At 40.3% G+C, this 27,923-nt stretch overlaps 1 protein-coding gene and 1 long non-coding RNA gene across 2 annotated transcripts in view; both read left to right on the forward strand.

Annotated features, from left to right (window-relative positions):
* The window catches only part of LOC309654381, a 198,033-nt gene that overhangs the window by 28,186 nt on the left and 141,924 nt on the right, over positions 1-27,923 (forward strand). The window lies entirely within an intron of this gene.
* Positions 6,870-27,923, forward strand: part of HACD3 (3-hydroxyacyl-CoA dehydratase 3) — a 32,618-nt gene continuing 11,564 nt past the window's right edge. The window contains exons 1-6 of the mRNA XM_082447919.1: positions 6,870-7,145; positions 17,135-17,177; positions 19,066-19,139; positions 20,074-20,238; positions 21,837-21,888; positions 24,275-24,385. Coding sequence (XP_082304045.1) covers positions 7,059-7,145; positions 17,135-17,177; positions 19,066-19,139; positions 20,074-20,238; positions 21,837-21,888; positions 24,275-24,385 — 532 coding nt within the window. The 5' untranslated portion in view covers positions 6,870-7,058. The remainder of the gene's footprint in view (positions 7,146-17,134; positions 17,178-19,065; positions 19,140-20,073; positions 20,239-21,836; positions 21,889-24,274; positions 24,386-27,923) is intronic.

The following is a 27,923-nucleotide window of genomic DNA, read 5'->3' on the forward strand; positions in this document are numbered from 1 at the left end:
TCCATCTGGGTGCCATGTTCTACTCCTCAGTATGCAATTATTCACTCTGAGGTTAAATGAGTCTTTGCTCAGGCTTTTTTTTTTTTAGTTGAGTTCCCCTAAAAGTATAGTCATGTTTTCACTGGGATTCCTCTATGAATTTTGTGCAAAAAAAAAAAAAAAACCCCAAACAAAAAAACACCCGAAAGTAGGTTTTAAGACTTTGAATGCAGATGCACATGCTAACAAAATACAATGAAACATCTTGCACTTCATTTCATTCATCCAAATGTTTACTGAATCTCTGCCATGTGCCTGTCACTGTTCCAAGCACTGGGGCCACAACAGTGAATAAAGTAGGGAAAATCCTTGACTTTGTGCAGTTTATATTTGAATAAGAGGAAAAAGACCTCCCCAAAAGCAAAGAAAAAATATATAATTTTATGGAATTAAAAAAACAAGCTCCAATAGATAGTCGACAAGGACCTACTGTATAGCACAGGGAACTCTGCTCAATACTCTGTAATAACCTAAATGGGAAAAGAATTTGAAAAAGAATAGAAACATGTATATGTATAACTGAATCACTTTGCTATACACCTGAAATGAACACAACATTGTTAATCAACTATACTCCAATAAAAAATAAAAATTTTTTAAAAAAGAGAGAGATTGGGCTTCCCTGGTGGCGCAGTGGTTGAGGGTCTGCCTGCTGATGCAGGGGACACGGGTTCGAGCCCTGGTCTGGGAGGATCCCACATGCCGTGGAGCAACTGGGCCCGTGAGCCACAACTACTGAGCCTGCGCGTCTGGAGCCTGTGCTCCACAACAAGAGAGGCCACGATAGTGAGAGGCCCGCGCACCGCGATGAGGAGTGGCCCCCGCTTGCCGCAACTAGAGAAAGCCCTAGCACAGAAACGAAGACCCAACATAGCAATCAATCAATCAATCAATCTTTACAAAAAAAATAAAAAATAAAAATAAAAAAAAAAGAGAGAGAGATTAACAGTAAGCCTCAGGGGAAAACAAAACAAAACACCAAAAAAAAAGAAAAAAAGAAAAAAAAAAGCTCCAGAGAGGCAAAGGATGTGCTGAAGTCATATGTCTAATGACAGACAACTAGATTTGAATTCAGATTTCTTGGTTTTCAGTGTTATTTTCTCTTTCAATGGCAGGGTTAAAAAGCCTCTAACCCTGAGAAATCTGTGGGGGGAACATCTCCATCATGCACCCTGGCCACCTTGCATGTATCCACATAGGCCTCCTAGGCAAAGGCTGGAACCAACGGTTATCTGAGTTGTAGCAGAATGCTTTGTGATCTTTCCAGAACTGGAAAGGAACAGTCTTATGAAGAACTTGAGGCTATCTCCCCTGGGAGGCTGTCCAGGGACAGCTTCTCATCCCCCCCTCCCAGGTTCTGATGAGGTGTGGGCTTTCTGCCCCACCCCCGTCAGAATAGAGCTGAGAATATAAAAACCTAGAACTGGCTGCAGCCTAGAACCGGCTCCTCAGAAGCCAGTTATCCCAGAACTTACATTGCAGTCACCTGGACCCTTCTTTTGCTTCAGTAGTGTCCTTTTTCATATATGGGACAAGGACCACTGGCACCTTGATGCATTCTTCCCTTTGTTATACATGTAAGTAATAAACTGTCTGAGGCTAAACTGGCTCCTTGGTTTTTTTGTTTTTTGTTTTTCGTGGCATGTGGGATCTTAATTCCCTAACCAGGAATTGAACCCTCACCCCTGCATTGGAAGGGCGGAATCTTAACCACTGGACCACCATGGCAGTCCCTAAACTGGCTCCTTGTATGTTTACTGGCTGAATCAGTCAGGCCTGGGCCTTGCCAAACTTCTGTGTGCTTGACAAAGCCTACTTAGCTATATTATGCTGCCCTACACTCTAGGAACTCCTCAGGAAAAGGCACGTTATCTAGCACACGTGGTCTGAATAAATAGCATGGTGGGGTTGATACAAATCCGTCCCTGCTGTAGACTGAAAAAAATCGCAAAGCATCATGAAACAATCATATTTTGACATAATGGACAGCAGGCAGGTAAGTGTGAGTGAAAGCTAGGGTGGACAAGTGAGAACTCTTCCCAGGGAACCCTGGGCTGCATCTTGAAATCAGTGCCTATTTGAAGTAATCAGGTCCTCATCCAGTTCTGACCTCATGTTTTAGAGAACCTGACATCTTTTCACACGGAGACTCATCAGAGACCAACCTGTCTCCCAGTCCACGATCTTCAGGCAGTGGTAATTTTGCTCAGGTACTCATGGATCAGAGCACGGATTCCTGGAGTCAGGCAGACCTGGGTTCACATCCTGGCTCCTCTCCTTACTAACAGATTAATATCGGGCCTCTCTAAGTTTTATTTCTCTCACTTGTAAAGTGACTTTTTCTTCCCTCCTATACTCGGATAATTTTTATTTAGTCTGCATATTATTCCAAATATTTCCTGTCTTGAATGTGCAACTGAGCTTAAAAGAGAAGAATCAGATGTCTCTGTTTTCTAATCCCAGAGTTATAACTCCCAGAAAGCATGGTTGCCTCATGCTAGCTCCCTATATAGGGAAGGATCAAGGGTTATAAAGGAAGAAAACAAAAAGACAAGTTACTCCCCAGTATCTTAGCACTATATAAAGTTGTAATCAAAATTTTTGTATTTCTTATCATAAACATTTTCAATATTGCTAGTTTCCTATTCATCATTTTGCACAGCTGTATAGTTTTCCATTGAGTTGTTATACCACAGTACATTTGGTCATTCCTAAGTCCCAATGTTTCAACATGTAATATCATGAACATCTTCATATATGCATCTTCCTTCCTTGAAATTATTTTCTTAGAATAAAATCCCCAAAGGGGAATTACAAGGCCAATCAGCATAAACATCTCCATTTATCTTGTTACATATTGCAAAACTGCATTCCAAAATGATTCCACAAATTCATATTGCCCTTAGTTACATTCAGCATGAATGTACCAATTTCACTAAAACTTTTCTAGCACTGGGCATTATCATCAACATGCATACTTTAAGCATCTACTTTCTGAAACATTGTACTCGATGCTACAGGATACCAAAAGGAAGCAATCTGTGTTCCAAGGAGATTTATAATCTAGTTGAGGAAACAGATCACAAGCAGGTAATGTACACACTAATAGCAGTTGATTACAGGGTATGATGGGCTAGAGTTTGTTTTTCCACTTCCTCCATATTTTATACCTTTTGGAGGCATAGTATAAACCAAGCTGCCATAACAAAAAAGAGCTTTTCAGCTAATTTTCTTTTTCAAATTTAAGTTTTTGAATAAAAGGGTATATAGTAAAAAATATTCTGCTATGCTGATCTTCCAGTCACCCAGTTTCCTTCCCCACAAGAAACTGATGTTATTGGTTTCTTGCATATACTGTCCAGTAATATTTTATGATACATGAACAAATGCTTATGTACAAATGTATTATTCCTCCCACTACTCCACTATTTTTACATAAGTGGTAGCATACCAACTGTCTGTACCTGGCAACCATGTAGGCAGCCCAGAAAGCCAAGAATTATCAGGTAGGTCAAACTGGATAGGGTGGAAGGGCTACTCCCCGCACTCAAGGAAAGGGCCATCTCTGTACATTCTTCTGAACTGTGTATTGCCAGGCTGAGGGGAAGATTTTTCTGGTAGTGACTGGCTGCAATGCTCACCACTCTCCTGGCATAGTTAGGAGGTTACAGGGATATGAGCTGGCTGCCCGAATTCCCCATAGATGCCTGGGCTGATCTGTCAGTCTCTCTCCACTCTCAGCTTTGTGCCATCTAGATAGAGTAACCTGATTTCGGTTAAGGATATCTGGCTGGGTGATCCTGGGTGAGGCAAAAAACAGCCAAATTCTACAGCTCATTTTCCAAAACTTCTTCCAGGAATAAAAGATTCTGTAAAAAGGTGAACAAGGAGAATATGTATGATCACTTGCCAAAGGCAGGAGTACAGACTTATGCACTGAGCATGTGCTTCATCCAGAGGAAACACTCAGCAAATGCTTCTGATGGCCAGAGAAGGGAGAGGTGACCCTGGGCCACACGAGGCTGGAAAGGCTGCATCTGGAAGGGAGAACACAAAGACAGTGCTTCATTTGCATTTTAATTTGACTAGCATTATCATAAAACCATCAGCCCTACCTGTTTCAGCTTGGCAGGGCTACTTGTGCTCTGCCTTTTTAGCCCCTCTGCCATCTTTTAGCTTTATAGTTTACCTGGATGCTACTCTTTCCCTTCTCCATTTCAATATCTTTTTTTTTTTTTTTTTTTTACTGGATTTCTCATGGAGAAAGAGGTCCACAATAGCTATCCTTCTCACAGGAAAATTTAGGAATAGCTGATAAGAACATTGGAGGGGAGTGAGTCTAACTCTCTTATTTGATGGATATAGAAACTCAGGCCCAGAGAAGTCATCCAGTAGGTTAGTGGTGGTTGAACCAGGCTGGATAAACCCCCTTCCATTGGACTTTTCTTATGGAGCATATGAGGCAAAATGTCATTCAGTCTCCTTGCTTACCAATAGACTTGGACTCAATTCGCCTTGGATAGAGGTCAGTTGATAAATCTCAGGGCTCAAATATGCTAAACTGAAATTATTTTTCTTTATTATACAGCCACCAGGATGACTAAAATTTAAAAGACTGAAAATACCACGGAAATGGAGCAACTAGAACTTTTAAACATTGCTTGTGGGAGTGTAAATTGATCAAAACACTTTGTAAAACTGCCTAACGGTATCTACAAAAGCTCAACATACATATTCTATGACCTAGCAATTCCATTCCTAGGTATTTACCCAAGAGAATTAAGTACATATATCCACCAAAAGACAAGTACATAAATGTTCCTAGCTAAAAACTGAAAACAATGTCCATCATCAGGAGAATGGATAATTTGTGATACATTCATACAGTGAAATAAAACAAACAAAACCCAAAAAAGAATGAACTGGTGATTCACACAATATAGATAAATCTCAAATACATTATGTTGAATGAAAGAAACCAGACACAAAGTGTACATACTGGTAGATTCCATTTACATGAAATTCAAGAATAGACAAAAACTACTCTATGGTGATTGAAGTCAGGATAGTAATTATTGGGGTGTAGGAGATGGGAGGCAAAGGTACACTGACATGAGAGAACCTGTAGGATGCTGGAAATGTTCCGGATCTTGATCTAGATAGTAATTAATTACACAGGTATAAACATGCAAAAATTCAGCTTAAGTGGAACATTTAAAATTTGCCTGGTTCCTATACATAAGTTATACTTCAATTTTTTTTAAAGTGCCCTATATAGCATCTACATTGTAGTAAAAGCAATGCAATAAAAATAATTTTATCATTTCAAAAAATTATTATTTTTAAAATTCAAGACTATCAGGGTTACCGTTTTCATTATCTCATAACAGGCAGATTGCATCACCTCCAACTGGTTTGTATACTACTAGTTTCTCCTCACTGAGAGGTTGTTTTGCCCGGCACATATTTGATTTTGCTGATCTCCTGTAACAAACTTCCTTGACTCTTATGTTTCTGTGGGATATAGTACAAACACCTCATTGAAACAAAGACTTTCCTAATCCACTCCCTATCTGTCTTACCAGACCCAGGGCAACCTCTCCCCTCCATGCCCTTAACCCCCAGTATGCAGAACATTTCATATCTCTTCGTCTTTGGTCTCCCGCCCTGTGCATCCACTGCCCTACCTCTGCTTCGTCCTCTATCAAATTCCTCCTCCATTTCACTGTCCAGCTCTCAAGGATTTGCTCTCAAATGTCTGCCACTGGTTCCTACAACCCTTAGCTCCTACCTTCCTGCCTCTTTCTGAGCTCAGTATATTCCCCATATTAAAACCCTCTATATTTTATATGACCTACCCCCTGAGCTAAATATTTTCTGAGAACTGGCATCATTTCATCTCTGGATCCCTGGGCTCAGAACTTTGCTAAATAAATGGGTGCTAACAGAACTGAATAATAAGGTTCATTTTTGTCCCAGATTTCTGGTTTTCATAGTAATGTTGCTTCCTATTAAATTCTTCACTGCAAGCAGACTTGGGGATGAAAGTGGATACAGACGAGATAGTTTAAATTAGACATAAATTAGTGTTGTCTATAGTTTGGGTTTCCTTTTTCAAGAGAGACAAGTCTCTTGTGCTGTCCCATAGAATAGCTATTAATTTGTGACTATTTAAATTAATTAGAAGTAAATGAAAAAAAAATCAGTTTCTCAGTTTCTTTAGCCACATTTCACGTACTCAGAAGCCCCATATGGCTAGTGGCTACTGTTATGGACAGCGCAGAATGGAGTATTTCCATCATCGTATGAAGTTCTATGGGATAGCGCTGGAAATCTCTGGTCTTTACGCTTACTCTCCCCTCTTAGAACACTCTTCCATCCTCTCCCACACCGCTTCCCCTATAACCATTATCATCCTTATTATGTCTGTAATTGCTTGTGTCTTTTAATAGACTAAGGGTTCCAGGACGGCAGGTGCTGTGTCTTACTCCTGAAGCTCCGGTGCTTAGCTTTGAAGCCCGGGCACACAGTAGGCGCTCAGTAAATGTTGAATTAATGAATGACAAATGGGAGGAACCTTCCAGATACACCAATCCAAGCCCGTTCTCCATGCTGATCGTTTCCTCATCAGTCTCCAGCGTTTTTTAATTTTTACGCTTATTTTTAACCGTCCTCTAGAAGAAGAGAGGTAACTGCAGAGCACCTGTCGACTCCGGAGGCGGCAGCAGCAAGCAAGGGCGTCACACGCTCCTGGGCCCGCCCCCTCCCGCCTCCGCCCCGCCCCGCCCCGCCCCGCCCCCACCCGGCTTGCCCAGAAGCCGAAGCCCGGAGCCCGCGCCGCTGCTTCCGCTGCTCGCCACTGCGCAGGCGCGGCCCGCGAGCGTGGGTTGTGTAGAAGCAGCGGGCTGCCGGCACGCCGGAGCGAGGTGGTCTTGCGGCCTGTGTTCGGCCAGCTCCAGCCGCGCACAACCTGCCTGAGGCAGTGAGCGTAGTTTCCCCGCGCCCTGGGCAGTGTGGTCATGGAGAATCAGGTGCTGACGCCGCACGTCTACTGGGCTCAGCGGCACCGCGAGCTGTATCTGCGCGTGGAGCTGAGTGACGTGCAGGTAAAGGCAGGGCGGCGGGACGTGCGCGGGTCTCGGCTCCTGGGAACCGCTGGGACCCCAGTTCCCTTTGTCCGGGTGTGTACCGGAGAGCCAGTAGCGCGCCAACGGGATCCAGGACGCGGTGCGCTCTCGGCATCCAGGCCCGAGCAAAAGCCGGCCCACATGGAGGCAGACCCTGGGCGCGACCCCCTGAAGGCTTCAGGTACCTCGGGTGCTGCGTGAGCCCCGCGCGGGCCTCGGAGGCTGACCCGGGCCTCCTCTTTGTTCGCAGTCTGCGGCCTGGTGGAGCCCGAGCCTGGCCCTGGAGGCCTGGCCGTCGGAGTTCGTGTTTGCCGAAGCTCTTTGAGGCGTGGGATGTCGTTGGGTCGGGGGTGCAGTGTGACAGTGGCTTGCCGGGCCGTGGCTGGACATCTAGCGCTGGCCCGAGAGGTCCAGCGGGTCCCCTCGGACCTTCACGAGGCCCGCCGCTGCCTTGGAGGGGTCACACCCACCTCCCAACCATTAAGTGATGGAAATAATTGTTGTTAATTTTAGTTCTAAAGTCCATAAGACCCCGAAGAAGTGATTCCTCCCCCCCCCCCTCCCGTTCTTAAGGATGTGAGCTCAGGTTTGCTGAGTTGCATAGAGAACTACAAAATTAAGTTACATTGAGTATTTATGCTTGATCTCATTGGCTCTCACAAGAACAGGCTGAGGCCTCCTAAATGGTGGAGCTCTCAGGACCTGTGTACCCCTTTGTCTCGGTCCAAACCATCCAGGATTCCCGTTTTTGAGGAACTGGAGTTTTCAGTCTGGAGTGTTCTTTCTACATTCTTACTCCCTACTCTCCTTGACATCTATGGCACTTTGTAACCTCCTTCACTCCCCTTAACTCTCTCTGCCTCAGAGTCAGGTGTTTATGTTGGGATCTGTCAGCCCATCTGGTATACTGTCTTGCAAGGTGTAGGTGCTCATTGAGTGTCGACTTGAATTTGTTGAATTTAATCTTTTCTTCTGGAATATAAACCTGTTTTCCCATTGAAACTTAAGACAATACTGACCAGAATGCCTTTAAATAGGCTGTGTCATTTAATGTGTTAAACCAGGCTGAATTATACTTTTGCGTCAGAGGATGTATAAATGTTCTTTGCTGTGTCCCTCTACTCTGCTCCAGGGTGTTTTAATAAAAAAAGGAAAAAACAAACAAAATCTTTGTAGATGGGGATCAAAGTGTCCTTCTAGAGAGGATTCTAACATCAGTCGATAAGAAAAGTACGGAACTTGTGTCATGGCAATCTCTCAAGTATTCAGTTAAACATTGTGTAGACCAATTAAATAAACTCAGGCCCTCTCTAGTTGTAATAAGGATGGAATATTCTGGGATACTTTTGAAGCTACAAACAGAAAAGATGTTTTTAGGGGAAGTGGGGTGGTGTTGGTGGAAAAAAATGGAAATTAGTTGGGCAAATGAAAGAATGCATCATACTTAAATTTTTCCTGAAAGATCTAAACCTTTTAGTTAAGAAACATGAACACATGTGTTAATCATATTTGGTATATTTTAAAACATAAAGGTAGTGTTTGGAATATATTATAGTTAAAGAAATGTAACGGTGGAGGGAAAAATGGAATTTTCTTTTGGAGAGAGAAATCCTTTTTTTATTCTTTGGGAAAAAATAAATCTTTTTCCCCAATTGAGTTTTTGGTTTTTCTCAGATTTCCCATCTGTAATTCTGAGGCATCCATTTCAACTACCATTAGTTTTAAAGTAACATGTTAACACCATTCATAAAAGAAACCCCCTACCATGTGTGAAATACTACAGATTTACAAAAATGAGTCAGACTCAGCTTTCTAATGGCATTCTATCTAGGAGGAAGCATATTATATACTAACAAAAAGTTTTGTGCATGAGTATGTTTATTTGTAGAGTTGGAGTTGAATACTGAACCAGGTCCCTGGTGTTAAAGGAATTTGTTACCTCTCTTTTCGTTAGTTAGAGGTGCCTTCCAGAAATAAGATGAAGTATTCTTGTCAAACTGAGACTGGGAGAACTTCCCAGAAGGAGAACGGCATAGACTTTCAGATTGTCCAACCTGTTGTATGTGTCAATGCCCTACAGCCAAAGAGCTCCAGGAACACACCTCTAGTTAAACAAGTTGTGTTTATTGCTCATATCAGCAAGGGCGAGCATACTCCATGGGTTTGCTCAAAATTGATTATAGAATTTGGACTTTGGTGATTGGGGGACAGACTAAGGAAGCAAGGATTCGCTTTAGATTAGATGCTGTCAGAAAGCGGGCAATTCTATGGTTGGGTATCTGAATAAATCTTATATATAGGGAAGAGAGACCAGAACAAGAATAAAACTAATTGGTAGAGAAGTGGCAGTCACTTATTTTGGCCAAGAGAAGAAGGGTGTCTGGTATTTTGTGGTGGCATTGTGCCATGTTTTTATCTGTGCTTACACAAAATTATGAAATGGCCTTTGTCGCATTTTATCAAGGTATTCTGTGAGATTATGTCCAATAGCAGAATAAAGTGTTTTAGCTGTGAGTGCCAGGCCAGCTTTTGAATGTCAGGGGCTGCTCCTTTTTAAAAATTTCCCAATTAATTGTTCTCTGCAGGGCTTGTGAAACTGATGATTCTGGCTTGGGATGAAGCAATTCGTTTACTTGTTTAATGAAAACCGTTTGTGGAGCACCTACTTTTGTCTCCCCTTAAGCTAGGTGCTGGGTTGTTGGATAGCTCTCTATCGCCCCCTGCTCTTCGTAGCATATGTGTGAGTTTGGATGTTGAATTCCAGTCTGGGGGCATGAGCCCTGCTCCTTTCCCTTTCTGAGACACAGAGAACCATCAGGTTTTCACATCTCTCCTCTGTCTTTGGAGCTGCAGACAGTGGGGCTAGGGCAGGGTTACTTTCAGAATAGAGTTTGTTTTCAGGATAAGCATGAAGGACAGATTGTGCCAACAACCATAGTTGTTAAAGCATTTGTTCATTTATCAAGGTTTTTGTTTGTTTCAGTTATATGAGGGCAGTGTGCATAGCTCTGTTTGGGAGCTGTTTGAAAGATACTGTTCTTGACCTTACCTAATAGAGAGTCTGGTGGAAAGAGTGGTAACTGAAGGCATGAGATTGGGTCCTTGCTCTTCCACTTAGTATCTGGTGTCTGTGGATTATTCACTTAACCTTTATGAGCCTGAGTCTTTTCATGCAAATAAATGTGAATAATAACACCTAATTCACAGGATTGTTTTGAGGCTTAAATTGGATAATGGATTTGAAAGTGCTTTGTGAATTCTAGTGTGCTATTCAAGTGTAAGGGATTATCGTTGTGATACTAAACCTTAGATGAGAGAGAGAAGCACAAAGAGCAATAGAACAGAATAGAGGCTGTTAGCAGATTTATCCATATATGAAAACGTATTGAACAACAGTGGTGGCTTTACAAATTAATAGGCGAAAGGATGAACCATTCAGGAGATTGTATTGGGACAATTGGTAACCTAAATGGCAAAAAGATAAAGTAAGATCTTGCCTTATGCCGTGCACAGAAGTCAATTTCAGGTGGGCTAATGAACTAAATGCATAAAGCAAAACTACTAAAAGAAAATACAGGAGACTGTCTTTATGATACTGGAACAGGGAAGAATGTGTTAAACAAGACACAAAAACATAAACCCTAAAAAAAAAGATGGCAGATTTAAGACAAGCTTGAGGCAGATATTTGTGGCACATATCACTGAGCTCTTCCTTATATGCCCAAGGAGACAGTATGTTCATTACGGCAAAAAAAATTGAAAACAACCTCAGTACTTATCAACAGGAGAATGGATAAACTGTGGTATATTTATACAACAGCACACTGTACAACAGCTAAAATAAATGAAACAGAACCAGCTGTATCTATGGATAAAGTTTAGAAATATATCAAATAAAAAGCAAGTTGAAGAATTATATGTATTCATATTATATATATGAAACCATTTATGTAACATGTAAAATAAAAGTTTGTATTGTAATGAATACCCAACATGTTGTACATGAGTAAAGAAATACAGTGGGAATGATAAACTCCAATTCTAGAATAGTGGTTGGGCTTCCCTGGTGGTGCAATGGTTAAGAATCCGCCTGCCAATGCAGGGGACATGGGGTTGAGCCCTGGGCCGGGAAGATCTCACATGCCATGGAGCAACTAAGCCCGTGCACCACAACTACTGAAGCCCGGGCGCCTAGAGCCCGTGCTCTGCAACAAGAGAAGCCACCTCAATGAGAAGCCCGTGCACTGCAATGAAGAGTAGTCCCTGCTTGCTGCAATTAGAGAAAGCCTGCGCGCAGCAATGAAGACCCAACGCAGCCAAAAATAAATAAATAAACTAGAAAAAATCATAAAATCTATCATTTTATCTATATAATCTCACTCTTGTACACATAAATATGAAAATATAAGCAAAAAAAATTGGTGGAGGTGTTCCTAAACCATCTTCATATTTCAGAATCCACTTTTTTTTTTTTTTTAATGTTTATTTTGGCTGTGCCAGGTCTTAGTTGTGGCATGCAGGATCTTCATTGCGGCATGCAGGATCTTTAGTTGCGGCATGTGGACTTCTTAGTTGTGGTATGCATGCGGGATCTAGTTCCCCGGCCAGGGATCGAACCTGGGCCCCCTTCATTGGGAGCTCAGAGTCTTACCCACTGGACCACCAGGGAAGTCACAGAATCCACTCTTCTGAATCACATTTCTACTCAGAGATGTCACTGTCCATGTTTTTCCATATAGTATCATCCTCTGTGCCATTAAGAGCACTAAATGCAGCATTTCTGAAAGAACGCTCTACTGTTATCTCATTTTTTTTTCAAGCCATCCGTACCTATTTATAAGTTTTGATGCTGGCACATTCTTGCGACACAAACCAGGACTCATACTACTTCCTTAAATGGCTTTTAAGTGGTTTATTGACTGAAATATTGAGTTGCAGCTGTGTAGTCATGCCATCTGGAATAACAACCAAGCTCCCATATGCTAGACAGTGACAACCATGTCATGGTTGCTACTTTGCCAAAGCAAGTGTAAGGTGCTGCTGTCAATTTTAATAAGTATCCTGATTTTAGAGATATTAAATTTGAGAAAAATGTCCATTTTAGAATTAATGAGATATTAATTTCATTTTGGAGTTGTCAATTAATAAGTTTTAGTATTTAAACCCCTGAGGCAGGATGAGATCACCAGGAAGAGAGTATGGATCAGAGATTACCAAATCATGCCCAAAACATGTCATGATTAGGAGCCTGGGGCTGTTTGCCTTGGTTTTGCCACTTGCTGATTTTGTAATCTAGTTACATAATCTCTGTAAGCCTCCGTTTCCTTGTATGTAAAATTGTTATATGAATAGTACCTATTTTATAGGGTTTTTGTATGTGTGTGAGATAGTAATGTGGAACACTTTGAAAAATAATTGGCCTATAGTGAGTGTTCAATGAATGTTAGTGAAATGAGCTGGGTGAGGAAAGTGGCTAATTGAAGAGGATAGGGTTCATATTAAGGAGGTAGCTATTGTCATTCAAGAATGCAGATCTGAGGTTGGCATCTAATTCTTCTAATTTTTGAAGAAGAAGCTGAAAATCCAGAGTTTTTAAAATGAAAAAACCTCATAGTTTTATACTTATTCAATAAATATATAAATGCTTCATGTGTGCTTAGTAGTCTCCTAGACTCTGGGACTTGGGCATGAGCAAGGCAGACAAGGTCCCTGCTCTCATGAAGTTTATATACTGAGTGGCGGTGGCGGTGCAGGAAGACTGGCAATAGAAGCAGATAAATTCATCAGATAGTTTCAGATAACCATGAATGTTATGAAGAAAGTAAAGCAAGAAAAAAAATATGAGAAGGAATCACGAGAACTATTTCAGATTGGGTAGTCAGGGAAGGTCTCTTGGAGGAGGTGACATTTGAGCAGATATCTAAATGTTAAGAAGCCGTGCAAAATTATGGGGACTGAATATTATAGGGAGAGGGAACAGCTACTGCAAAATTCCAAGGTGCAAAGTACTTTGTGGTGAATTAAAATTAAAAATTAATAAATAAAAAATATTCTCTGTAGGCCATATAAAATATTGTGGGTTCAGTTTGGCCCAAGATGCCAATTTATGTCAGAAAACTGATAGATATTAAAAACTGATAAGAGAGGGACTTCCCTGGCGGTCCAGTGGGTTAGACTCTGCGCTTCCAATGCAGGGGGCCTGGGTTCGATCCCTGGTCAGGGAACTGGATCCCGCATGCATGCTGCAGCTAAGAAGTCTGCATGCTGCAACAAAGAGTCCACATGCCACAATGAAGATCCTGCATGCCGCAACTAAGACCCAGTGCAGCCTAAATAAAAACAAAAAAAAAAAACACAAAAACTGATAGAGATAAGAAGCAGCCCAGGACTGCGTCCTGAGACACTTAAACACTTAGAAGTTGAGCCGAGCAGAAAGCACCAGCAGAGGAGGTTGAGAAGGAGTAGCCTGTGAGGCATAAAATCCAATGCAGTGTCCTGTAGTGTCCTCGAAGCCAGGAAAGAGGGATATTTCAGTGTGGTGTGGTCCGCTGTGTCCAGTGCTGCTTAGAGGTTGAATAAGATGAGATTGTGTGTCTATTGGATTTGGCAATGTGGAGGTTATTGATGATCTTGGTAATAACAGTTTCAGTGGAGTGGTGAGGATGGAGGCTAGATCAGAGTAGATTTCAGAGTATTTGTGGTAGGGAAGAACAGATGTTTGTAGATAACTTTTAAAGATGTTTTTCTTGGTGGAGGGAAGGGATGAGCAAAGAAATCAGTGGTCTTGGAGTTCAGAGAATAGAGAGATCACTATGGCCAAGGATGTGGACCTTGAGCTATGTTTTTAAGTATAAGTAGAATTTGGATCCAAAAAGGGGATTAAAGAGAATATGTACTGTCATATACACCCAAAAAGAATGAGTGAGATCTCTATGAACTGGTAAGGATTGATTTAGGTGAAAAAAGCAAGGTGCCTAAGAATGTATATTCTGTGCTATCTTTTGTGTAGAAAGAAGGGGAAATAAGAATGTCTGAATATATTTATTTATTTTCCCAAACATATACACACACAGAGGAAAGATAAACCAGGTGCCACTGAAGTGGTTACCTACGGGTGGTGGGTGGGAATGTGGTGGAGGGGGATGGGTTTGGAAATAGGACTTCTGAAGATACCTGTCTGTAAAGTTTGACTTTTGAATGATGTAAATGTTTTACATATTCAAAACTAAAATTCAATAAAGAAGGATAAAATGAAAAATCTTGAAATTAAATACAATCAAAAGGACCTAACTGTATATCAAATTGATAACATAACCATACAGATAAATAACTTAGTACAAGTAACGTTTGAACACAGTACTCTGGTTCTTTAGTAGATATACTCTAAGGACAAAAAGAACTGCAAATAAATATTGTACTTTATTTATAGGTTTATTGTTAGTAAAAATATTGATGTAATTCTGAAACCTTTAGGATCAAAGAAGTAAATGTGTTAATGTTATTAGGAACCAAGATATTCGCCATAAGGAGATACAAATATTAAATAACAGAAGATAAGGAGAAACCCTATAATGTAAATTTTTAATTTATTTTTTGGCTGCACCATGTGGCCTGTGGGATCTTAGTTCCCCGACCAGGGATCGAACCTGCATCCCTGGCGTTGGAAGCACGGAGTCTTAACCGCTGGACCGCCAGGGAAGTCCCATAATTTTGAATTGGGCATTTCGGTATGACAACATGATTTTTTAAAGTCCTAGCTAGACACTAAAGATAAGCATTGAGTATACCTCAATGTGCCCAGATCATGGCTTCTAAATTACAATTCCGCAGTAGAGGAACTATGAAGCCCCTTGAAGAAATGGCCAATTATTCCGGGTCTGTGCCAGAGAAAGTACAACATCCTCAAAGGCTACAAGGTCATATCAGAATAATACAGGAGCTGGTTTGAAGGGATTTCAAATTTGTGACAATTTGTGACCAAATTTGTGACAATTTGAACACCAAAAAGAATAAGAATAATATTAGATTTTGGCAGAGTGGATTAAAAAAGAAATCCACAACTCCATAATGATAGTCAAAAAGAAATAAAGAAGACCAGTTTGTGGGCTGAGAGAGGGGGGCAGGAGGTGGGTGTGGTTATAAAAGGGCACCATAAGGGATCTGGAACTGTTCAGTATCTTGACTGTGATGTTGAGTAGACGAACATATACATGTAATAAAATTGTATAGAACTTACACAGACACACGCAAATGAATACAAATCAAACTGGGAAAATTCAAACAAGATAGGTTGACTGTATCAATGTCAATATCCTGATTGTGATATTATACTATAGTTTTGTAAAATGTTACCATTGAGGGAAAGTGGGCAAAGAGGACAAGGAATCTCTTGATATTATTTCTTTCTTTCTTTCTTTTTTTTTTACTGAAATGTATTCCTTAACTACTACCACCTTTGGAGAAGCTGAACCTGACATGCCCAGTGTACTGCTGGGTACGAGTTAGCATCTGAAATCTGGCTTATAGAATGCTTAGTGAAATCCAGGCCCTGTGCTGTGGCTAGATGCTTAAACCTTGGTTTCACACATCTATGTCTGAGGAGAATAAACTGGGTCCCCCAAACTCCTTTTTTCCTTCCAAGTGAATTAAGATATGGGGAACACAGAGTGGGGCAAGAAGTGACTTAGGTAGGAAGTGTACCACCAAGACTTCCCAGAACTCTAGCTTTCATGATAATATTCACACCAAAACCCTGTTTCCCTTATAGAGGAACGATGCCCCTGAAAGTGTAGCCTTTTTTGATGAGGTTCTGTAATTCCATCTTCCTGGCACAGAAAAGATCATCTAGATTGTTAGCCCCTTTGGGTAAGCTTCTCAGCCTGAAGTCTGTACTCTCACCGGGGAAGTTCTTAACCTAAAGCTTGGCTCAAATGCTCCCCCAAGCCAGCCTTCATGCTCCCCCTTTTCCTAACGCTCTTGGCTATGAATAGAGCATCTAGGCTCCCACTGCCTTTTAGTATAAACCCCCCCTTCACCTTCTGTCTGTCTTGTTGGTTTCCTTTGATGCATGATGGAACACAGAGAGTGGAGCCTACAGGAGAAAAATGAATGAACTAGCTGTGGCACTGGAAACAGGCTGCTTCTTGCTTATAATTTTGAGCTGGGAGTTAGGAGATAAACGGTTTCTCATCCACTGAAAAAAGAGTTCAGTTGTTTCACTTTAAATTATGCTGCTAAAAGGCATGTAGCAACTTCTGGGAATAAATGAACAATTTGGAGAATTTCCATCTCTTCTAGTCTTGGTTTGGATAGGGGTTAAGAGTGTGGAGCCTGAGGCTGAAGCACTGCATGTTTCATTTTCATCCAACCGCCTGTAATCCGCAGCCCTTCCCTTAACCTGTAGGAATTAATTTATTTTTCATGTTGCAGCATGGGTCTCACTCCTTGGTGAGGCTGTCCCCAACCATTCTATTCCCACTGTGCTCACTCTCTTCTTAATGACTGTAACACTTAACTGCTTTTTACTACTCTTTTGGTCTTGAGCATATGTTACTTGATACTATATCGTTTCTTCTCACAGGAAATGACTCATCTGTTCTACTAGATTCTCTGCCTCCACAGCTGAGGGACTGAGTCTTAGAGATCTGTGTATTCCTCCGTAGCGCCTCACACGGCACCATGTACCATTTACCATGAGCAGAATGGACTGACTCAGTATCTGATTGTTCTGCTCAGCAGAGCAGTTTAGGTTCCTTCTTGCAGGAGCCTGCAATCTCAGATGGGTACAGATAGACACAGAGAAACCCTACACAGAGATGTGGATAAATGACCAAATATATTCCCTGGGGGAAGCACAGGGCAGGAGGTCGAGTGCCCAAGGCAGATGGATGGAGGGAAGTAAGCGCCTGGTTTTAATTCCATTTTTCTCATTAAAATGCCGTTCTTGCATCCTTGGTCTCTTTCCACAGAATCCTGCCATCAGCATCACTGAAAATGTGCTGCATTTCAAAGGTCAGTATCCTGGCAAATGTTCTCAGTCCTCTACACAGTTAAAGAGACATAGTGGTGGTTGCTTTTTATTTTTATCTGTTTATTTTATTCACTTTCTGTTGATGCTCACCACTCTGATACTTGTGGGATAAGCTAGAATGTTTTGCGATGTATGATTAGAAAAGTCAGTAATTTGTTTAATATCCTGTTTTCCCCTGGGAGAGACAGTAGATATAGAGAAAAGGTATCATGGGCTAGAAAATAGATTTATATCTTCTAGCTCTAAATCTGCGACCACTTGGACAACTTATTCACTTCTCTGGACCTATAAAAGGAGGGTATTGGGTTATAATCTGTGTTTCTCAAACTTGAGGATCCATGGACACCTGAACACACGTCCACAGGATCCTCCAGGGCCATAGACCCTAGATTAAGAAATGTGTTATGGATTATATATGGTCACTTTAAGTGGTATTTAGCTCCATTGCAGCTGTGAACACAGTCGCAAACACTGAACTCCTGCGGTAGTACTTGATTATAAGGTAGCCATCTAGATGACCCAGTATATGATTCTTTTTAAAAATATTATAACAAAACCCCCCAAATAGAAATTTTCTTAATGAGACTTTGTGGCTCCCTGATATACTTACAGACCAGTTTAATAAGCACTGCACTCTCGATGACATCTAAAAGCTTTCCAGCTCTGACAGTCTTTGATTCTGTGAATCTGCCTTCATCTCCTTCCTCCTCAGTTCACCAGCAAATTTTCTGCTGTGCCTAAGAGGGTAGGTCTGGATTCATTGTTACCCAGTAGGGTAACAGTGATAACAGGGTGGGATTCTCCCTGCTCTCTCTCTGTTCTGGTTCCTTGGAATGTCATTAGTAAGTGACTGGGATTATGGGAGATTGAAGAGTTTCTGCTTTACATGAGACTCCATCTACCTTAATATACTTGCCTGAAACACAACCTGGCTTTTGAATCTACTTTTCCAGGTGAGAGCAGTGGTGGTGGCAGCTCAGATTTTGAGGGGGAGCTAAACATTTGAAAGGAAGTTAAAATGATAAAAGTGTATCTTGCCACGTGAAGCTTATAGACTGTCCTACCTTAAGGAATTTATGGTCTTAGAGAACGGTACCCACCTGTAGCACATATTAGGCAAGTCGTACCACATATGACCAGATGAAGAAAGATAATCGCAGGAGGGAACCAAGTGAGAGAGTCAGAGGGCAGGGACGTCCCGCAGTCACTGGCTCCTAGGCACAGCACCTGCTTGCTTTGGGGAAAGGAGCCATGTCAAGGCACAGGAATGGCATGATGGTCACCCTGAGGACTTTCCTCCTAGTTCCATTTGTCCTCTCAGGAATGAGCTGAGAAAATGTTATTTTTCTTTTTTGTTCCATTTGGGATGTGCTAAAGGAAAAGTCAGCTGCTCCATCATCTACCCCTGGTTGGAAGGTGTTAAATTTACAGCTTTCTTTGAGACAGTCCAGCATTTCTGTGTACCCTGTGGCTTTCCTTAACCGCAGTCAAGATAATACACCTACTTGATTTTTCTCTGCTGTGGATTCAGAGCCAAAGTAAATGTGAAAGTTAAATTTATATCTATGTGTTACCTTTGGCTTTGCTTTCTGTATTCCTTTTCCTGCCTGTTATTTGTACTGGGCATCATTGAGGCCGCATTCGAAGATTAAGTAAATACTCTGGAACTGCTCACCAGAAAGACATAAGGAGATAAACTTTTGTCCAGGATTTAGCTTATCTAGCTGTTGAGTAGCTCTGCTCACAAGCCCCCAGTCATTTGCAGGACCCATTAATATTTGCATATCCCTGAAAGAACTGCACTAAGCTAACATTTGAATGGCCTCGCTCTGCACAAGTTCACAGTAACCCACATTTCTTTCTTTATAGCTCAGGGGCATGGTGCCAAAGGAGACAATGTTTATGAATTTCACCTGGAGTTCTTAGACCTTGTGAAGCCAGAGGTATGTTCTTTCCTTCCTCACTTCCCTGTACATTTTAAGAAATAAATACTCGTAGTTTTGTGAAATGGGGAGCAAGGATTCTGGGGAAGAAGAAGATAAACCAAAGTAGAATATACTTTTGTTTGGAATAGAGCCCAGGTTTTAGCTTCAGAGGAAGAGGAAAGTTGGAGAACCTGAGTCGAATCCGGGCTCTGCCATTTATTAGTGGTGTGAATAATTCTCCTCACCTCTTTGAGTTTCAGTTTCCTCATGTGTTACGTGAAGGATTGGGTTAAGTGATCTCTATGGTTCTTTCCAGCTCTGAGATTCTTAATAGTCAGCAGTGGTTTAAGGGGTAGAGAATCTGTCTGGGGCTTGCTTTGGAGGCAAAGGGAGAAGCCATATAGAAGCATGATGAGCTGGAACAGCCCCTAAGAATTTGAGTTTAGTTGAGAAGACTCTGTAGTGAAAGACTCCCTGTGAAAAAGTTGTAACTGATACAGTACAGTTCTGGCCTTGAGGCAGGCCTTTCTAAAACAATACCAGAAACCAATGACCGTTTGAATTGAGTCATCTTCATGGGAGGAAAATTTGGAAGGTAATGGTGCACTTGAGAAGGTGATTGGATGTAGTGCCTTGCATGATGTAGATCTGGTAGGACGTTCATGCCAGTTTCTGCTAGGGTAACCAGGAACTATCTGCCTTTCTTATCTCACTTTCCTCCTGTGTCATTCACGGGGGGAACCAGAGAAAGACATGGCTGTTTTTACCAGTTCTTCCTTGTACCAGCCTTGGTCTGGATGTTTTCTTTGCTTCAGGACTTTTAGGAACAAAGAAGGAAGGGGAGTAAGTATACAGTGCAGCTTCTCTGTATGGCCACAGTGGTTTGTACAGTTTCAGGGGAAGGAGCGGGGGATGTGGGAGGGCATTCTCACGTTCTTGCTTTCTCTCCTAGCTGGTTTACAAACTGACCCAGAGGCAGGTGAACATCACGGTACAGAAGAAGGTGAGCCAGTGGTGGGAGAGACTCACCAAGCAGGAGAAGCGCCCACTGTTTTTGGCCCCTGACTTTGATCGTTGGCTGGACGAGTCTGATGCTGAAATGGAGCTCAGAGCCAAGGTCAGTAAGGACCTTAGGATCTAGACAGAAGTCATGAGGAACCCAAGTTATTTGGGCCACCTCAGGTATCTATCAGAATCTGATAGAATAAGGACAAAGTTATAAATTCCCTGAAAGACCTGGAGATGTGGTTTTATAGAAGTACTGGTCATGTATTTTGTAGACTGTCCCTCAATTGGGATTTGTTTGATGTTCTTCTCATGATTAGCCTAGGGCGATGGGTTTTGGGGAGGAAGCCCACAGAGGTAAAGTGCCATTCTTATCATGTCATATCAAGAATATGTACTATCAATATGACCTATCAGTGTTGATATTAATCTTGATCATCTGGCTGAGGTAATTTTTGGCAGGTTTCTCCCCTGTAAGGTTTCTCTACTGTAATGTTACTCCTCTCCTTCCTTTACTGTTCTCTTTGGAAGGAAGTCACTATGCATAGTCCACACTTAAGGAGTCAGGAGTTATACTTCCCATTCTTAGGGTGGAGTATCTGTATACTTTATTTGGAATTCTTCTGCATGGGAGATTTTTCTGTTCTCTATCATTTATTTATTCAGTCATATATTTATATCAGTATGGACTCATGAATATTTGTTTTATAGTTTGGGTTATAATCCAATACTATGTTATTTATTTTGTTGCTCAAATTGTTCTAGCTTTGGCCACTGGAAGCTCTTGCAGTTGGCTCTTGCGTCCCTTTGACACAGCTCCATCATCATGGGCCTTTTTTTTTTTTTTTTTTTAAAGAAATTAATCCTTAATTTCTGGCACTATAAGCTGCGCCAGGTTTATCTCGTATATTCCCTGCTCTGTTCTTTTTATTGGAGAATGGTAGTGGAAACCAAGATCTGGGTGCTAGGTGCGCTCATTGCCTCTGGGGTGTCATTGCTTTTAGGCCCTCTCAGCTGATAGAACAAGGAAATCTATGTGTGTATACTAACCCATGCGTATACACTTATCTATAAATATTTCCATATATATCCATCTATATCTATATTAACCTAGTATAAGTTCACACTGATGTTGGAGACGTGATTTTAGCTTCTGGAAAATTATATTATAGAGGTCTTAAAAATAAAATAGCAATCTATTTCCCGCCTTAAATTTCCATTTTGTTTCTACAACCATAACAAATTTTCTGGATGTCTTTTCCAGCTCCAGGATTTTAAGGCTGCCCACTTTGTAGTTTGGAAGCCAGCTGATTGGTTTAATTCTGTGAGCATTGGATGGGCATTCTGTGATACCAGTGCTACCCAGTCAGGAGTCAGGCTTTTTGGCACCATGAGCTAGGACATTTTCCCCAAGGAAGCAAGGAGGTGGCTATGAGGGAGCCAGATCACTTATCCAGCATGTGGACTTCTGCAAGCATCTGGAAATTCTAACTTGTGTTCTTTTTTTTTAAATTTATTTTTTATTGAAGTATGGTTGAAATACAATGTTGTGCTAATTACTGCTATATAGTAAAGTGACTCAGTTATACATATATATATTCTTTTTCATATTCCTTTCCATTACGGTTTATCACAGGATATTGAATGCAGTTCCCTGTGCTATACAGTAGTCTAACTTGTGTTCTTGGAAAACTTCTGTCCTAATTCTAGGAAGAAGAACGCCTAAATAAACTCAGAATGGAAAGCCAAGGCTCCCCTGAAAGTAAGTTGGCCTTGCTGCTGTGGTAGTTAGCAGTTAACTTGTGACAGAGATGGGGGTATAGGTGAGTGTGATGTGACAGGAGTGCTCGCATTGTGTAGGGGAGTTTATGAGAAATCCTTAATGTCCAGTGCTTAAGCTGTGCACACCCACATCAGAAGTCTTACTTTTAAGGTTTTCCTTCTGTTGGGGGCCGAACATCATCTGAGTACACCAAGGTTGGTATAGCAGAATGGAAGAACCTCAGTCTCCTGGACTGGCCTAATAGGTGGGTGCTAGGTGGCAGCAAGTCCTGCAGAGGTGTGGAGATTACTGCATAGGTCCATGATTGCACTTCTTCCAGCCTGGTGTTTTTTGTCCCAGCTGAGATCATAATGGCTGTGGTTGTCAACCTTAAAGATGGAAAGCATTCTGTATAGTCCTGCTGTTCATTAACCTTTTAAAAATCCAGTTCTATTTCTGTTTCTACCCAAGCAAGAAGCTCCGTAAGTGTATTATCGTCTGGGTATCGTAGATTAAATTCAGCAGCTATCTTAAATTTGTGGCGTATGGAAAGCATTGCACTAGGCCCTTGAGATGTGGTGGAGCCAGTGACTCCATCAGAGCACCTGTGCTCAAAGAGCTTCCGTTCTAGTAGGAGGACCATGCAGGTCTATACAAAACTAATGCTGAAAAGTAGAATAAAATAAGGGTTTCTCGTATGTCCTAAATTGAACTTTTTCAGTTTTAGTGGCACTTATTTGGCATGCCATAAGTAGGAAAGGGGAAAGTTTTAGAGCAGTGGTTTTCAAACTATGTTCCATGGTACCCCAGGGGTTTCCAGAGATGCTTTGGAGGGATAGGCCAAGCAAGCAGGTCTACTTCAATCAGAGCAGCTTGGCTTTTGTGTTTTATGTATTAGGGTTCTGAATAAAGTTTCCTTTGAAAAAGACATTTTATTGCTTTTTAAAAAAATTGAATAACCACTAATTTAGAGGAATTTTCTGCTTTAGAAAAGCAGAGGAGGGGAGAGGATTAGTGAAGGTGAAGAATAACAACATAAAAAGGCCACCTTGAGATTTGAATTAACTTTTTGGTGTTTTAGAGGGATAAACTTCTGAAATATGTAAAAATTCTTATATATGGATTTTTGAGGATCTTAGAAAAAGCTTTAACAGTTTTATCTAAATTCGTAAAGTTTCCTGATGAAAGAAGTTCTTTATATGGGGAAGTGTAATAAATTTTTGTAGTTTTGAAGTAAAGAAATTTAATTAGTTAAATGTTGCTACAAGTCTGACTTTTTTGGCCCCTTAGGATAAGACTATTTTTGACTGACCACACTAATCGTGATTATTTGAGCATCAACCAGGTGTCTATGCAGAATATCTCTGTAGCAACATTGATATGTGGCTACAAAAATATGTAGGTAGGAATACATATGTAGCAGCAACACCCGAACTCTGTAGTTCTTCTCAAGAATTATCCTTTCCTTTGCCCTACTCCTTTGACTCAACCATGACTCTGTCTAAGCTCCTTACTCCTTCCTTAATTCCATAGTTGGCTCTGTCTTCACAAACTCTTAGGCTGCAGACAAAATTAATGTCCCTTATTCTCCTTCCTGCCTCTTGGTTTGTAATTTTCCTCCTTTGGTTATATCCTCATTCTGCCATCTTTCAAAGCCCAGATAAGATACCATCTCATCCATGCAGACTTGCCTGATACATGCTTCTCCAGCCTAAAGTCATTTTTCTCACCTTGAAATTGTCACAAGACATTACCTATCACTCTCAATCTTGTAATATGGTTTTTAGATTGTAAACTCTTTGAGGGCAGCATCATGTCTTAACCATCCTTGAATCTCAGTAGTGCTACTCACAGTATCTTGTATATTGTAGGTATTCAGTTAATGCTTGTTTAGATGGATATATGAGCAAATATCAGAATTTTTTAATTACAGTTTCTATCTCTTTGAGCTAGTTTGACCTACATGACCTAAAAAAATTCTAGAAAAGAAGAAACTGTAGATTATATTAAGATGACAAGAGCAAGAGCTGAGTATAGCTTTATTTCCTTTTAATGCCTCCTTAGCTAGTCAGTCATTCTTTGCCAGAAGTAATTTTTCTTTTTCCCTCTTGGATTTGTTAAGTCTGTATAATTACTCTTCAATGCTGTGAGGAGAAAGACTGCTGAACACATACCTTGGACTATAATGTTCCTTATAATTTTTCCTTATCTGTTTTTCTATGGGACCAGGAGCCCAGGTTGGTGCAGACCTGGGCCAGGTATTTTTGGGGGAGCTTAGGGCACCCAAGTAGTAAAGAGGGATGAAGTCATCCGAGTATGCCCCACGTACACATCTCCTGCTGTGACTACTGCTTTTAACAGCTTACCACCTTGCTTTGCTTTTCAGCTCTTGCAAGCTTGAAGAAAGGATACCTGTTCATGTATAATCTAGTGCAGTTCTTGGGATTCTCCTGGATATTTGTCAACATGACTGTGCGGTTCCTTATCTTGGGAAAAGGCAAGTGCAAAATTTCAAGGCTAGTTTTCTTTTTTCAGTAGTTTGGCCCCCTATTCACCAAAAGTAACAGTCTCTGCCTTTGGTATTAACAATACCACCACTCCCACCCCCTACCCCCCCACCATATTTGTGTAGCACTTCATGCCTTTCATTGTATGTTCACATCTTTCACTTCCCTTGGCCTTGTGAAACAGGCAGACTGGATGTTCTGTCCATTTAATAGGTGAGAAAACAGGCTTGGAGATGGTCAAAGAAATGATCCACATCCACACAGCTAGCCAGGGGTACATCTTGGGCTGACATCCCTTTCTTATTCACTGCTTGATAGTTCATTTATAACTAAATAAATTGATATGATACTCACAGTGTCAAAGTTATACAAGTCCTTAAGGGATCTCACCCCTTTGGAGCCTAAATAGACTAAATGGACTATTGTAAAACTGAATGAAAAGACTATCATAAAGATATTAGTTCTTGGGGCTTCCCTGGTGGCACAGTGGTTAAGAATCTGCCTGCCAAGGCAGGGGACATAGGTTCGAGCTCTGGTCTGGGAAGATCCCACATGCCACAGAGCAACTAAGCCCGTGTGCCACAACTAGTGAGCCTGCGTTCTAGAGCCCGTGAGCTGCAACTACTGAGCCCCCGTGCCACAACTACTGAGGCCTGTGCGCCTAGAGCCCGTGCTCTGCAACAAGAGAAGCCACTGCAATGAGAAGCCCACGCACCACAATGAAGAGTAGCGCCCACTCGCCGCAACTAGAGAAAGCCCACGCACAGCAACGAAGACTCAACTCAGCCAAAAATAAATAAATAAAGTAAACAAAAATTTATATTAAAAAAAAGATATTAGTTCTTGCTAAATTAATTTATATGTTTAACAGAATTCTGGCCAAAGTAAATGACAACAGAACAGTTTTGAGAATGTGATCTAAAGTATTCTGAAATTTTATTGTGAACAATAAATAGATAATAAAATTTGAGGGAAGAAAGGGTAATGGGAGAGGACTTTCTCTACCTGATATGAAAGAATGTAATTAAAATAGTGTAGTGCTAGTATAAGAATAGACTAATTAATAGAGCAGATTAAGTGGCTCAGAAATAGGTCTTACATTTTATATATATATATATATCTCCAGATTATGGATATGATAAAAAAAAGGAATCATGAATCAGTGGAAGGGAAAATATTTTCCAATCATTTTTTTTTTTATTAGATGGAAAATGTTTCCAAGGAAAATTGGTTAGGTTTGGGAGGCAGATAATCTGTTTGACTCTTCTCACACTGTATACAAAAATAAATCCCCCCAAAGGATTTAGGAGCCATATATCAAAAAGTTAAGTCATAATAGAAGATAAAGTAAATTTTTATAAAATCACATGTGGAGGGTTAGGAGTTTCTAACCTTAAAAGTGATAGAAGAAATCATGAAGAAAAAGGTCAATGTATTTGACTACATAAAATGCCTAAATTTCTATATATGTAAAAACATCCAGCCAAAACAACATTAAAGATTAAAAGCATATGGAGTTGAGCAAAATGGGGATGGAGGGTTGGTGGAAAATTGCAACAAGTATCAGCAAGGGTTGTTGTTTTTTTTACATATAAAGAACTTGTACAAATTGATTTTAAAATGTGAAAATTCCACCCAATAGATAAATAAGGGTCATATACAGGCAGTTCATAAGAGGAAATAAAACTAATTCAGCACACAACAAAATGTTTAACTCAGTAATTGTGAAGGAAATGAAAAATATTATTTTTTATGTATCAATTTTGCAAAGTTGTAAAAGACACCTAATTCAAGACAACATATGCTAAAACAAAGACAACAGTGGCTACTGGGAGGGTCCATAAGTACAGCAACTCTTTGGGAAAATCATTTTGCAAGGTGCATTGAGAACCTTAACTGTTCATATTCTTGAACTTGTTTATTTCATTTCTGGAAATATATTCTAAAGAAATAATTGAAACTACAAGAAAAGCTTTTTCAAAAAGATACACATTATGGCATTATTTATATTAGTGACAGATTACAAACTACCTAAATGTCCATCAATGAAGGATTGGTTTAGATTGTTCACTCAGTGGAATGTTGTAAAGCAAATATAAAGTATTTAAAGAGATTATAATAATATGGAAGAATAATTATGATGGGCTAAAAAGGTAACATATAAATTTGTTTTTCCAGTTTGATCACACCAATATAAGAAGGAGAAAAAAACTGAACCAATAAATGTGAAATGATTGGAAGAAAAGGCACCATTTTCAAATGATTTGAAAGGATCATTTAAAATTTTTTCCGTATTTTATAAAGTAAATATGAGGAAAAATATGAGCATAATGGAAAATATAAACTATTTAAAAAGAGAAAAAAATCCTGTAGACTATTTTACTTTTCAGTCCTAAATTTTCCCATCTGAGTTTTGTAAAGGTGAATTGCAGTTAGCTCCAGAATCTTGCGAAAGAAGTGCACGTTGTTTTTCCAGCCTTCTTAATACCTTGGAATTCTGCAAAGCACAGTAGCAGGCTAGTGAACAACTTCCCAAATGCCTAGTATCTTATAGTCATGTGTAACCAGAGGTCTACAGATGAGTTATTTAAAGAAACAAAGGAAGTCTCAGACAGTTGTTCTCAGATCTGTAGCTCTTACTAGTATGAATTTATCACAAGTCCCATGGAATGACTAGGTACATTCAAATTCATAAATAATTTATTTAACCTAACATAGTTGGATCGATTCTGAATGTTCAAGCCTGCTAGCTGTTAGGTGATCCACTCCAAAAGCTGCTAAGTCATCTGGGTCATGTGTTTAAGCTGCCTGGATTTGTAATTTCTATTTTGGCTCTGAGCCCCGTCCTAAACCACCTACTGGAATGGAGCTGCTGGTGTAATTCTTCTCTTATCTGTCCTCAAAGGTATAATAAGGACCTGGGCCTGGTACCCAGGGTCATAGTTTGCCCTTTGCAATTATCTCTTTTTGAATAAAGGATGTTGGTGAATGGCAAATTCTACACATGTACTTGTTTTTTTCACGTAAATGTGTATGTGCTAAACTTCTTATGCTAAGGAAATAGCAAACTCTTAGGCTTATGTAGAAACTCTTGTCTCTCTATTAATACTTTTTTATTAAATAAATTAAAAATTTTTTCTAATTATAAAAATGTGTTAATTACTTGAAGACTTAAATAAAACAAAACAAAAGCTCTACCATAATCCCATCTATCAGAGCAACAGATTCTTGGCACGTTGTTGTATATCTTTCTAAACCCATATAACTTTCTTAGGAACAGTTCCTAAAGTGGAATTACGAGATTAAAGGGCAGATTATTTTTATTTTTATTTTATCTTATTTTATTTATTTATTTATTTTAAATGAATTTTTATTGGAGTATAGTTGCTTTACAATGTGTTAGGGGCAGATTGTTTTTAAGGATTCTGATGTATACTGCCCAGAAAGAGTATACTATTTTATACTACCACTATTTAAATCTATGTCCATTAACATATGAGTGCCTTTTAGAACTTTTAAAAAGTTTTT

The sequence above is a fragment of the Balaenoptera physalus genome, assembly GCF_965194825.1.
Source record: "Balaenoptera physalus genome assembly, chromosome: 2".
Taxonomy (NCBI): domain Eukaryota; kingdom Metazoa; phylum Chordata; class Mammalia; order Artiodactyla; family Balaenopteridae; genus Balaenoptera; species Balaenoptera physalus.